At 34.9% G+C, this 14,906-nt stretch overlaps 1 protein-coding gene across 22 annotated transcripts in view; it reads left to right on the forward strand.

Annotated features, from left to right (window-relative positions):
• CADPS2 (calcium dependent secretion activator 2) overlaps positions 1 to 14,906 on the forward strand; it is a 508,211-nt gene that overhangs the window by 479,390 nt on the left and 13,915 nt on the right. For 12 of the 22 annotated variants that reach the window (XM_032276149.1, XM_032276148.1, XM_032276145.1 and 9 more), the window contains 3 exons: positions 1,909 to 2,064; positions 3,462 to 3,609; positions 11,517 to 11,591. In XM_032276149.1, coding sequence (XP_032132040.1) covers positions 1,909 to 2,064; positions 3,462 to 3,609; positions 11,517 to 11,591 — 379 coding nt within the window. Of the gene's footprint in view, positions 1 to 1,908; positions 2,065 to 3,461; positions 3,610 to 4,333; positions 4,349 to 4,765; positions 5,241 to 11,516; positions 11,592 to 14,906 lie in introns of those variants that run through there. The other 10 variants (XM_032276147.1, XM_032276144.1, XM_032276140.1 and 7 more) reach the window with 2 other exon arrangements.

A 14,906-nucleotide genomic window follows, 5' to 3' on the forward strand; every position in this document is an offset into this window, starting at 1 on the left:
TTTTTTCATATATCTCTCTAATTATAACAAATACTTTTTATCTTAATTACATTCCAAATTAAACACATTTATTGTCAAGAATCAAACAAAAGAAAAATGTATCCATATTCTCTATGAAGATTGTTATATATTATTAGATCTATTTTTAGTAGAATTCTGCCTTTACCATCAAGAGATTTTGTTTTATTATGTTGTTTCTTGTCATTGTGTTGTTAAAGAACATATACATTTCAGATAGTTACATTTCTCCAAAGTAAAAAGATTATAAGAAGCAGATTTGCTTCTTTGCCAATTGTATTGTTATTTTTAAAACTTAATCTACCAAACTGCACACTGTGGATATGAAGGGAGATTTTATTTGGTCTTTTTTTCTCTTATTTTTATGATATATATGGCAAAAGAAGAAATAAAAGTAGTGTTTTTTAAACACTTTCACTGTAGTATCAGCATGGTGTTTCGTTCTCTCATTTAATGGTGCATTAGAGGCACTGAATATTAAGGTGAAGAGATTTAAGTGAGTAAAGTGCTATGGGAAGTGTTCACTGCTTTGCTGTGATTGATCCCTAGAGAACTTAACTCTGAGGGCATTTTGGCTAGACAAGGAGATCAGGAGGAATTACTGGCAGAATGGGAATAGAAAAGCAATGTAGATTGGTGATAGAGCTTTGACGCTGAGGCCAGGGTGGAGGGTAGAAATAAGCTTTTAATTAGCCAGAGCAAGAGGTGACTTTGTTTCAAAGCTAGCTCATTAAGATATATTTAGCTAAACAATGTGGTGCCTTAAACAATTTATTTTTTTTAGTTTTTAAGTTCTGGGATACATGCACATAATGTGCAGTTTTATTACATAGGTATTTTCCACTGTGATTTTGTGATAAATAAGTTTATTTTTTAAATTTTCTTTTGTAAACTAAAAATATAAATTTTAAGTTAGTGTATGTGGAGCAATTGTTGGAAAGCTGAGAACAAATGAATCCTACAGTAGCTTTTTTTTTTTTGCTTTTGCTTTTATGCTCTTTTATACTTAAATTTCAATATGTTTTAATGTAAGAAGATTTTACTTTCAAAACATTTGTTTCTGTATTAGCCTATGTACTTGCATAATGGAAAGTAATAGCATGACCCTTTGCCAAAATATTATATGTACTCTTCTGTAAGTTATCTTCATACATGGGGTGATGGCACAGTCCTCGAGTAATTTTACCATAGTAGTGAATGCTTAGCGAATCTTGGCTCCACAATTAGATATAAGGACCTGAAATAATTATTATTCTACAACTTCAGAGCACCCTGAGTGTCATTTCTCTGTCAGACAATACCTTGGGTTTTAATAAGCCAGAAAAGGCAAAAAATGAAAATAAAAGTTTGCTTCCCTACCTATCCCATTTTATTTCTGGTACCTTTCTTACCTTTACCTGTAGCTGAGAAATTCAAGGACCGTATATTCTATACACATGTAAGTAGACAGAAACCACCATGGTGACAGAGGCACATATGCATGAATAACAGCAAAGCTACTGGTTGCAAATATAAGAACTTTCTTGCATAAAATGTAATTTTGAAGGCTTGCAAGAATGTTTATCCTAGAGATTGGTAAAGAACACTTACAATATCTGTTCTTATGTATATAATATAATTTCCTTAGTAAAGTATATGTATCCATTTTACCTCGTTGTGTGAAACCCTACCACCATATTTATTTCTGTTTTGTTCTCCTTGCCCTGCCTTGTTAAGAATGATAAAGGAAGAATTAGAAGGTTGAACAAAGAAAATATTGGATCATTAGAGATTTTATATGGTTTTTTTTCACTGATAGCAATTGATACAGAAAAGGAAAAACAATGTATTAATGGTATACATCATTAACAGGGGAAATTCATGATGTTCATTTTTTTCTTTTTCTTCTAGCAATGGCTCAGCAACATCAGAAGACCTTTTTTGGAAACTTGATGCACTGCAGATGTTTGTCTTTGATCTACACTGGCCAGAACAGGAATTTGCCCACCACTTAGAGCAAAGACTTAAACTAATGGCCAGTGACATGCTAGAGGCCTGTGTCAAAAGGTAGACATGTATTTTCAAATTGCTGCTTAATGTGCCAGCACCCAAAATATCACTTCTTATCAAGTACCTAGTATATCATTGTCACAGCAAAGGTTTCACTATGCATTACTGTTCCAACATTTAATGAGCATTAGGTTATCTTGACCAAATTCTGGGGACCCATATAATTGATGAAAATGGCTGGATACTTTTTTCCAAGTCTCCCAACTATTGCCTTAATCGGTAACATCTATACCATATTAATGATTTCTTTAGGGCTTACTGTTACCTCTCTGGGAATACTGTGCTTTAAATTCCCAAAGCAATATTTCCTGAGTCATATGAAAAAGGTCTGTTATGTTCTGTATGCACTATGTACTCTGTCTGTGTACTGTGAAATGGCATAGTAAGCTCAAAATAGCAACAGCACCATCAGTTGTTCTGGGATTATTAACCATATTCTGGTATTTTCTGTCTACAACAGATGAGTTCCAACTATCGGCTTAGATTCTTTAGAACTTAACTGGAAATAAGTTATGAGGTTTTGTATTCTTCCAAATGTGCTTTCATTTTATAATAGTTTTACAAAATCAGCATTGCATCCTAATTGGTCAAGCGTTATTTTTTCATTATCCTTGTTCATTATATGTACAAGGACAACATGTAGCCACATATTAGAAAAGCATTCAAACACTGGTTAGACCAATTGGATATTTCCGAAATCTTTCAACCAAGAAAAATTCTGTCTTTAGAATAATATTCAGTAGCCCCTTAAGGCAAGACCATGGATTAGGTAGATTAATGTTTTTTAAAAATCATCATTGATTTTGATGTCTCAAATCTGTGGATGTTCATAGGATAATTTTGCAAAACCAACTCCAAATTGCCCATAATGCAGTTTCTTTCAAAAACCTGTCTGCAATTTTAGGTTTTTGAAGGATAATGTAAGTGACATAAAAGAATTACACATTGTTGTACATTGATTACCAGGTTTTAGAGTTTTCTAGACTTGTGCTTATTTTTTCTAATTTGGTAAGCCTTTATACAGAAAATATATTCTGCTTAAATGCATAGAGTTGTGTGATTTTTCTACTTGGAAATTAATTCAGACAGCTAAGTGAAATTATGAGTTTTTTCTATTAAATGTGGTGATCTGGATACAACAAAAAGCTTCTTTTGGGTGATGATACTGTTTGAGTGACTGCATGAAGCTAGGCTTAATATTAAAATATCACAATCTGATCTTTCACTGAGACCTGAAAAGAAAAGCCTCCCCCGACCAGCTCCCAAGCACTGCCACACTGCTTACTCATTTGCATGTTTTAAATTAGCATCTTGTAGTGTTGATTTCACTTTTTACAAAACAGGTAAGGTGTATAGCAGAATTTCTTACTCCGAATTCATGTTTTTAAAACTAGAACAAGAACCGCATTTGAACTCAAGCTACAAAAGGCAAGCAAAACAACTGACTTGCGCATTCCAGCTTCCGTTTGCACAATGTTTAATGTGTTAGTCGATGCCAAAAAGCAAAGCACCAAGCTCTGTGCCCTGGATGGAGGACAAGAGGTATGTAGGATGGGCCACGTGGGAAAAGGCAGCACAGGGTGCCTTGGCAGGGGATATGCTCTTTCCATAAGGCATTCTCTTGATTGGATTGAAAAGACCCAAGTTCTCCAGCACCAAATGTTTGATCTTTTCTTTACTGGAATAATAGCATGCCCTTTATCCTTTGCTCATATCAGTTTCTCCTTTTTGATATAAATACAGTCCAAAATTTTATAAGTGACCATGAATTTTAGATACAGCTTTTAACAACTTATGTTGTGTCATTTACATAAACCTTGCCTTTTACAAGCAAATGAGAAAGTTGGAAAGCTACCTGTTTTGTTTATACAAATCTAGAGTATCCAGAATTTGCATCTATAAAAGTAAGACACACACAAAAAAGTATGAAATAGTTTATTTGCACAGGAGTTTCCATTTTTAAAAAATTAGGTAGAAATAGATTTGTAAATCTAGGCCTAGTTCTTATCAATAAATATCCTATTCTTTTCATTTGATTTATATTTTGTTTGGTTTTATATTCAGAAGTATAATTTTATTTTACCCCATTACTTTTTGTTGAGAGTGGTGACTGGGTGAAGGTTTATGTATTTATTTTCAGCTAATTCATTTAAGTTGACATTTTGTTGTCTTTTTTCCCATGGTAATTACTTTTTCTTAATTTCTTTATTCTTTCCTTTTGTTCTCTTTCATCATCTTTTTTTTTTCCCTCCATGGCATGATCCAGTTTGGTAGTCAATGGGTAAGTCTCATTTTTTTTTTCTAAAAGCATATTTTCATTTGAGTTATTATTTTTGCAAATGTGTATTTTTTATTTTTATCTTTTCAAATTAAAACTATGTAAATAATTTTATTTTCGGATTTTTGGCTTCTATGTTTGCATATATAAGGCTAACTGCTTACAATAAAATAGCAATAGCCCAAAGATTCATTAAAACACTAAATACTTATACCTTAAATAATGACAGGGGGACTGTTTCTCCCCTGTTAAACTGCCGAATTTATAAACTATCCTTAGAGTTTTAAAGATAAAATCATCGAAAACCAAATTAATTCACCTTCTTTTAAATTGAAATCTAGATAACTGTAGAAGCAGAGTGATTATTAACATTTTTAAGCATTTATCTACACTATACTTTTAATACCAAAAAATTTCAAGTTTAGAGCTTTAGATGACATATAACTTCTAAAAACGAAGAAAGAGGCCACACCCAAAGTCAATTCATACAGATGAACCCAATGGTGGATTTCAGTGAGGTATAAGCCCACCAGTGATACAGTCTTTCCTCCCACTCATGATGGCTTAGGATGTGACCATCATCAGACGTAAGGAAGAGGGATGCCTGTGTCATGAGACGTCTGCCCTCTTCCACAACAGGTCCTCCTAAAATAATACCCCCCAGAATCCCTGATGTACAAGATTAGAAAACCTCTATGCATGAAGGATTGACTAGTGTATATATTTGTTCTTTTCTTTTCTTTTTTGTGATCAGAATGTCTTTGTGTCCTGTAGGTAGGTTACATCTTACAAGTCTTACACTTGACAATTGGGAATCAAACTCAGAGTGACTCTTCCTGGGCTGACAGTTCTCATCTAAGCAGAAGGGCTTAGTTAACTATGAAAGTAGATGGGAGCTACTTTCATAATTAGCCTTATATATGCAGTGGCTCACGCCTATAATCCTAGCACTTTGGGAGATGGGTGGATTGCCTGAGCTCAGGAGTTCAAGACCAGCCTGGGCAACATGGTGAAATCCCATCTCTACTAAAAAAAAAAAAATCATCCTGGTGTGGTCAGGGACACCTGTAATCTCAGCTACGTGGGAGGGTGAGGCATGAGAATTGCTTGAACTCAGGAGGCAGAGGTTGGAGCAAGCCAAAACTGTGCCACTGCACTCCAGCCTGGGCCACAAAGTGAATCTGTCTCAAACAAAAGAAAATAGATAGGAAGGTCTACTACTTGTTAATGCTATACCTTTTGACCCAGATATTTACATTAGCTATTTGACTATAATTTATATTTATTCATGGATACACAATTTTATTCTTTGAGCAATTCACAGAAAAAAAGTATTTATAATACCATAGCATACAACCTTACAAATATATCAAGTAACTGATATGTGTTATAGACTGTTCAGTAATTCTCTGATCACTTATAACTTCATTTATTATATCTAATTATCTGAATGAGTAGGCAGCTGGCTTGGATAACAATGGCTCCTATTTACCTCCTCATGTTTTCTAGTACCCAGATGTAAGCCTTTGATTTTCTGCCTGAGAATATTATCTTAACTTTCTTCATAAACCCATTCTTTCCTCATCTGGTTTGTAGAATCATCTTCCATTAATACTGGGTTTATCCATTTATTTTAACATACACTGCAGGCACTCAGTAAATGTTTGCAGAGTGAATGAACAGATTTGTCACTGCATTAAAAATCCTCCCCTGTAAGAAGCAACTTGCTGTAGTACTTAAAAGGAAAAGCAGGCACACACACACACACACACACACACACAAATGACAAGCATTGTTACATTGTCAAATGATTCTTTACATTAATAGGTGGGTGGTTTTGAAGAGTGATCTGCTACTGTTCGTTATATATGCACCTGTACATTCACACCAGAGACAATTAGTTCCCCACAACTTTCACACAATTAACATAGTTCAAAATGTGCAGGTGTAAAACCCATTAGCAACCCTGAAAAAAGTGGTGAACAAGAATTGCATTGCAAAAGAAGAATTTTATACATTGCTTTTTCTCTTCAGTAAGCATACCCACATAATTGCGTAGTCTTTCCCTCTCTATATGTGCCGAGATAAGTTTTGGAATTGTTGAAAATTAGTATGTATATTACAAATACAGGTGAGCCAGTGGACTCCATTTAACGGCAACAAAGTTGTTGAAAAAGCTAGATTACTGGACAATCTGGATCCATGTAAAATATATATACTATATAGTTAAACATAGCAGCAATGTTTTTTCTAAATTATAAAGAAATTACCTCTCCAAAATGTCTAGTGAATTTGTTATTATTATCATCGCTGGGATAAAACTTGCACAATTCCTTCCCCACAATGCAGTCCCTTCTGTGCTTCTAAATCATGATTCTGTTTTCTTACATGCTACATGATGATGCAAACATGCTCCACTGAGGCCCAGAATTGGGTTTAATAGAGTGATTAGTGAGTGAATGATCTGCTCATGTGACAGCTGTGTGAAATGAGTCAGCAATCTCAGGCCAGTCTCTCAGGGACAGATGTTGAGATCACAAAACCACCACAGTATTTTGAATCTTCATTATCCATTACTGAACAAAAGCAGATGACTAGATGGGCTGTAGACATTCATCAGCCATCAGAACCACTTCATTCCATGGTCCCATTAGTTGAGGATGAAGGTGAAAACACATTAATACGGCAAATTCAGGGGAGCAAGGGGCCTTACTTGTGCCAAATTTGTTCTCAGTTAAATTAAAATGTTTCCATTTCTGGAACTAACAACATAGTAGCTTTAAATTATTATATACCCCAAGACAAAGTCCAAAATCTTTTAAGAAAACTGGAATTTAATATCATCTGATTAGTCTTCATTTCATGAGTGTGTTTGTGTGACAACAGTCAGGTGAAATGGTGCTGTTCACCTGATTGTAAAGAGGCCAGGATTTCAGACTGTGCCTAACCTCTGATTTCCTGGGGTTTCATGAAGTAAGGATTCCTGAATGGTTATCTTAATGTAAGTACAGAATCATCTGCTGGGAAACCAGGCACAGTTTGCCTTTGAGGGCAAGTGTGGGGAGACTTAGCTTAAGAATGAACTGGAATCTACCAAAGCCCTAGTATCTAAGATTATCACTCTAACTTGAAGTATTCTAAGAATTTTATTTTTCTCTTTTTAAATTTTAACTTTTGTTTTAGATATGAGGGTACATGTGTAGTTTTGTTATACAGGGTTATTGCACCCAGATCATGAGCATAGTACCCAATAGGTAGTTTTTCAATCCATACCTCCCTTCCTCCCTCACCCCTCTAGTAGTCCAGTGTTTATTGTTCCCATGTTTATGTCCATGTATGCTCAGTGTTTAGCTCCTGCTTATAAGCAAGGACATGCAATGTCTAATTTTCTGTTCCTGTGTTAATTTGTTTAGGATTATGGCTCCAGCTGCATCCATGTGGCTGCAAGGGACATGATTTCCTACGTTTTTATGGCTGTGTAGTGTTCCGTGGTATATATGTATGACATTTCTTTATCTGGTCTACCATTAATGGACACCTAGGTTGATTTTATGTCTTTGCTACTATGAAAGCATGATGATGAATATACAAATGCAAGTTGTTTTTGTTTTGTTTTGTTTTGTTTTTGGTATAGTGATCTGTTTTCCTTTGGATGTGTACCCAGTAAATGGGATTGCTGGGTCAAATGGTAGCTCTGTTTTAAGTTCTTTGAGAAATCTCCAAACTGCTTTCCACAATGGCTGAACTAATTTACATTCCCACCAACAGTGCATTAGCATTACCTTTTCTCAATATGTTTTCTTTTTTTGAAACAATGTCTCCTTCTGTCACCCATGCTGAAGTGCAGTGGCATATTCATGGCTCTCTGCAACCTGGAACTCAGGCTCGGGTGATCCTCTCACCTTGACTTTCTAAAGTGCTGGGATTACAGGCATGACCCACCATGCCCAACCTCTAATAAGAATTTTATAGGTTTTTATTGTTGGAAACAAAAATGTTCCAAATTCTTATGAAAAATGCTGTCTGTTATAGTAAATGGGAAGAAACGATCAGTTTTAACTTATGTAATATAAATGTCTTTGCAGATACATTGTTTTTACCTGTGATCTCTTTTTGCTTGTGTTTGTCATTGAAAGTTACCTGAAAATTTCTAAGAAGCTGCTTTTGTGAACTAGTTTAAGCACACCAGTGAACTTAGAATGTTTTAACCAGCCACTGAATACTCCTATCCCCACCCCAGATGAACACACAATAACCATTGTTATTCTGGCAGTTTTTGACTTGCTTTATTTTAAATGTGTGCACACACAAATATTACTTTCACAGATAATCATTAATTACATTTATTGGCATATTTCAATTTCTGGTTTTGTCCCTGTTCCTTAATTCTACAACTTGCTTGTATGTTAATTTGTCATTTTCCTGAAATGCATAATTTAATTTTTTAGGAAAATTTTAAAAAACACACAGAAAAATAAAAATTTTTCTGGGTCCCCTGATGAATGACTTTTTCTAGCTAACTTTGTATTATCTATGTGCAGCATATGTGGGTTATCATCGGCAGAATATATATATATAATGAGAATTCTCAGGCCATCTTTTCTCTCACACTCATGCACCTATCCCACCTCCACCAACTGTGCAGCCAGAGCAGATTCTGAAAAGTTCTCAGCAGTTGTAATATTCGTGTAAGTCAGATCTAATCAGATACATTTACAGTAGCAAAATCCCATATTGTAAAAATCTGAAAACCTCACACTATTTGGATTTACCCCTTGGATATTAAATTTAAGATGTATACTTTTTTCTTTATTTCTTTTAACATTGTATGTGTTTGTGTTTTTGTTCATTCATTCTCATTTTCTCTTCCTCTCTCCCCATCTCTTCTTTTTCTCTTTCTCTCTGCTTATAGCTAGATCAGGCATCAAACAAGCAACAATCTACAGGTGTATATTATAGGAGAATTTAATGGCTCCTAGTATCCATTGACTTTCACTGCTTTTCAAGAAAAATGGGTATAAATGACCTGTTTAGTGGCTCATCACTTGATTTTAAGATACGCCAAAATCAATTCAACCCAAAAGTTTAACATGTAGAAGCTCTGTATTTTATATATGATAGCTTTCTGATGACATTTGATCACTTTGAGTTCAAAAAATGAAAGTTATGAAAATAGAGAAAAACATTTGGGATAAGGCATATTTAAGAACCTGCTTGGAAGTCTGGATGCCTCAATGCCTGTATGCTTTGGAGCACTTTCCATGTAAGAGGGAAGTGAGATGCTTGAAGCCCAATTCCTGTATCTCTTTCCTCTTCTACCCCAAAGAGGAGTCTCACGTGGCATTTAGTTTCCTCTTGCTGCTCACACTGACCTGGAGCAAGACGGATGTGAAAGGAGAGTGGCAGAGTGGGAGAGCCAGGCAGAGCTCATTTGCATAAGCTTCTGCATCACTCAGTCAGCTGCACAGCTTTCAGCCAGGAGCTGGGGGGCCTTTTTTTGTAAGTGTGTCTATAGAGGGATTACCCTGCCCATCAGCCCGTGCACTGAAATTGTTCAGCTGATCTCAGATATGTTCATGTGAGGGCCTGTCTGGCTCAGAAAACTATTAATAATTTAGACTGGATCAGAACTTTAACAGCCAGCCAGCTTTTTCAGGCTTTTCTTCTACCTGTTTTTCTGTCTTCTCTCCCCTTTTCCTTCTCTTCAAGCTATCTCAAAAGCAAAAATATCAGCAATAGTGGTATAGAAATCCACTCTGTATGTTTCAATTCCATTTGCCCTCTAGGGAGCACAAATTTGGGAATTGATAAAGGCTTTAAGTGAGACAGATATGCTTTAGGGGTGTAATATGTGCCCAGAAAATTCCCCATTCACATAGATGTGGTTAATTTTAGATCACTTATCATTACACACTTAGACTCACACCCACACACACTCACACTCACACAGAAAAAGAAAATAATTCAGAGACTCCAAAATTCTTCCTCCTTTGTTATTTATGCAGGTTGATGATAACGACTTGTAACTGTCAGAACCCTTGGGGAGAAGGGTAGAGTGTCATTCCTGAGTAATCCAAAGCAGACCTAAGTTGATGTTTTGTTCTGTGTGGAAACTTTGAGACATGTTTTCAGCACAAGAAAAAAAAAAATAGCTTTCAAAAACTTACATCTTAAGAAACCATTCATCCAGCAGTGAAGTTGGTCTAATGTTTATATTGACCTGAGTACTTTTACTCGATGCATTTTGTTAGCTGTTCCAAGAAGCCTTGAACCATCAAGATAGGGTTAGTCTTTACAAGTCACATTTTCTGTGAAGTGGCTATTGGGGACAATCAGCTGTCAGATAAATGCTTCTAAAGGAAGAATTACTGTTTAAATGGATGTGCCTTCACAAGCCTTGGAAGCCCCAGCTCCTGTTAATTTGAGAATGGAGCCCTCTAGTATTCTCTAAAGAAAGAAAAAAAAAAGTCTTTCAGGTTGATTTTCAATACATCTTTTTTTGGTATTTATTTAAAGGCATCTTTTTCATGAGGAAGCGGTAATAAAACTATAGGGAGTGAGTGATGTTTCATTATACCTTTTATGGCCTATTAATTTGTTACCATCTATTCACCTTTGTTGATGAAATTTTAATTTTGCCCTTGCTAGAGCATATTGTAAGAATTGTATAAACTGCTGCTCCCTGTGCTGACAAAAAGGTCCTTTTAGAGTGAACAATTGGGAGCTCATTTTATTTCTAGAGCACATTTAAAATAACTTATGAATGAGAGTTGTCAGACATGAAATGCAGTATTAATTAAATCTTTTTCTAGTCTTTTTGCTTCTCCAGCTAAACCAACCCTTTAGAAAAATACACAGCCACCTTAATTATAGGGGAGAAGACAAAAAATATCCTTCACATTCCTGTGCCTGAATAAGAATAAGAACTCAATTCATCTAAATAATAACCCCATTAGCTGCTTAACTCAACAGTGCACATGGGAAAATTTTCAATCCACAATGTAAAAAGTGTTTATTGGGTGGATCATTTTCAAGGTTTTGTTCTTTTAATGTTCAAAATGGTCATTTTAAATAAATCTGATAGGTCATAACTAGTAGATTTAGAGCGTTTATGACTTATGACAAAAGTTTTGTGTCATGTCAACTAATGAATTTTTCTTTTAATATCTAGCAACAATACCATTCAAAAATAGATGATCTGATCGACAACAGCGTAAAAGAAATCATTTCACTGTTAGTTTCAAAGGTAATGTATTGTTTATTCACCTTTTTAAATCAAATTGAAAAATAATTTTCAATGGATACTTTTTAAAAATATCACGTGTTTAAATATCTAATTGAAAAAAATATAGTTTAAAAGATTAATGCAGGAAAAATTAGAATTTTTAGGAAAGTTAGCAAAAAAGATTATGAACACTATGTCAACAACATTTGATTTTTTTTTTTTGATATAATAAATTTTGGCTTTTCTTACCTTTGTTGTCATTTTAAAACTAACTCTTCTTCCAGTAAAACCTTATTATGTTACATTCATGTTCTTGTACTATTTAACTCCAGAGCAGATTTGAGTGGTCACAAGTCCTTGAATTTAGCCCATCTGTGGTGGTGATGGCACTAAAGCTTTATATCTGGTCTTGGAGACAGACGGAGAAAGCTGGCAGGGTGACATCTGAGGTCCTCCATGCCCAGGAATTTCCCAGGATTTCCAATTTGATGCTCAAAATACCTTTGACAAAAGCCATGATCTTTCACTGTATAAGAAGAGATGAGGCAATTGATGCATCATTTAGTGATTAGATGATTTAGATTCCAACTAAGGCATAACAGATAGTCATGGGTGGCATTTCAGATCAGGGGCTGATAAGGAAAGGAAGAGAGAACATGAGAGCACCAGGTTAAGAGGATGAATAGAGAGAATGGGCATCTCCTAGAGGCAATTTCCTATGAGCAGATAGATCCCATGTTCTCACAAGGCTTCATCAAAGAACCCCAAATCAGGATTTGTAAAGCACCTGGAAGGATGACAAGAAGCAAAGGAAAAACCGCCCTCAATTTAATAAACAGACAAAAGACATCCTGTTTAGAAAAGAAAAAAAAAAAGAAAAGAAAACAGAGATGTCCCATGAACATGAAAAGTGTTAATCCTCATTAATAATTTAAGGATACAAAGTAAGCTACAATAATATAGTATTTTTTCAAGCAAATTAGCATAAATGCTTCTAAGGTAACACTCAGTTCTGGGTGAGGTGAGACACCTTTTATATATTGGGGAGTATAAATTGTTACAGTCTTTCTGGAAAACAGTTTGGAAATACATCAAGTACATTAATACCTTTTCACCTTTTTCTATTTTGTCATACTGATTAAATGTACAAAATATGTATTTGTTGATATTTGTCACATTATGCCTAACCAAAATTTGAAAACAACTTTAAATTCTAATGAGGGAAAAGGTAAAGTAAACTGTGGAACATCTGTATTAAGAAATTATACTTTCAAAGACTATTAATGATAAAGGAAGAGTTTCATAATACAGTATTAAATGAAAACAGCTGAATATTTAAAAGTGTAAAGTATAAACTGAATTTGAATCTTGTAGGAAAAAGACTGCTAGGATAAACACTAGACTGGTAGCATAGCTTTTCTTTGGGTAATGGGAGTATAGTTCGTTTTTTATTTCATCTTCAATTTTTTTTTTGTATTTTTCAAATTATCTGGTCGCATGTCTTAGAGTAGAAAACAATCACAAAGACAGTGTTAGAATAAAATCATCTCACCAGCTTATTCCTGTTCTCCAGATTTTTACCACTGTACCAAATGCCTACGTATACACATATCTTGCACACTCGCCAACAAGTGGATAGGAAAAGAATAATAGGAAAACCATGGAGGGAAGGGGTAAACCACTGGAGAATCGAGGTCTTTGAGGAAGAGCGGTGAGATTTCCACCCTCTGAGGAGCCCAGCACAGCAGCTTGCATCACCACATAGTCAACCCACTACAGTGAAATAAAGTTAACTTTGCACCATCTTCTCTGTGAGGCCTTCAGGGAAATGTTATCCAGATATAACCACCCTATGAACATAGTCCTCATGTGGAAATTGCCTTTTGTGAGAAGTTTTCATAATTGGCATCACAATCACATACTAGCATACAGATGATATAGGGTTAATCAGACAGCAAGAGAAAAGTCCAAGTTTTTCTTTGGGGTGGGAAGGAGGAGAGAAGGCAGACGGGACTGTACGTCATCTCTGCATCTATTTCTGGCAAAGTAAGACACTTAAATTTTTCTATATCAAATACATCTGGTTAGTTTTAAAAATAGTCTATTTAAGCTAAGGAAGGAAAAGATGTCCTGAAATATCCTCACAGTATACCAGTAGCTACTAGCCACATGTGGTTGTGGAGAATTGGAATGTTGTTAGTGAAGCTGAGAAATTAAATTTTTAATTTAATTTAGTTTTGATTAAAAGAGCCTCGTGTAATACTGGCTATTACATTTAGAAATCAGGACTAGATTATAGTTTTCCTCTGTGCCTCATTTCTCCTTCTGTCAAAGCATGCTTATTATCTTTAATTCTTTGGCAGAAAAGTGTAAAATAAGTTAACTTGATAGGTTGAACCAAACATCTCAAAGATGATAGTAATTGATGTTTTTTAAAAAGATGTTTCAAATTAATCTTCATAGTTATGATATTTAAAAAACCATTTTGTTGCGATATGATTAACATACAAAAAATGTGTGCATGTTTAATATATACAAGATGAGTTTGGAGATAAGTATACAGCCATAAAAGTGTACAACCATAAAACCATCACCTCAATTAGTACCATAAACTTATCCATCACCTCCCAAAGTTTCCTCCAGCCCTCTTAAATAATTATTTCTGTGTGTGATAACAGTCACATAAGATCAATCCTCTTAGCAAATAGTATTGTTTTCTATAGGCATTATGCCGTGCAGTAGCTCTATAGAACTTTTTCATCATGCATAACTGAGACTGCTCTTTGGCAGATTTCTCCCCATATCTCCCTTCCTCTCAGCCCCTGAGAAACCAACATTCTATCCTCTGTTTCTGTTATTTTGTTTATTTTAAATTCCTCATATAATTGGTACTATGTAATATTCAGTCTTCTGTGTCTGCTTATTTCACAGAGCATAATATACTCCAGGTTTATCTGTTTATCTCAAATGGCAGGATTTCCTTCTTTTTTGAGGCTGAATATTATTTCATTGTAGCATGTAACTCATTTTCATTATCCATTCACCTCTCCGGTGGATATTAAAGTTGCTTCCAAGTCTTGCCTATTGAGAAGAATGCTGCAAAGAAATGAGAGTGCAGATATTTCTTCAATATACGAATTTCAGTTTCTTTGGATATATGCCCATATATGGCAGTTCTATTTTTCACGTTTTGAGGATCCTACATGCTATTTCCCATAGTGGCTGCACCAATTTATATATCTACCAACAGTGGGCATTTTCTCCACATTCTCAGCAATACTTGTTATCTTTTGGGTTGTTGATAATAATCCAAACAGATGCCAGCTAATATCTCAA

This window comes from Sapajus apella, unplaced genomic scaffold, assembly GCF_009761245.1.
Source record: "Sapajus apella isolate SASKATOON/1434 unplaced genomic scaffold, GSC_monkey_1.0 scaffold7, whole genome shotgun sequence".
Classification (NCBI taxonomy): domain Eukaryota; kingdom Metazoa; phylum Chordata; class Mammalia; order Primates; family Cebidae; genus Sapajus; species Sapajus apella.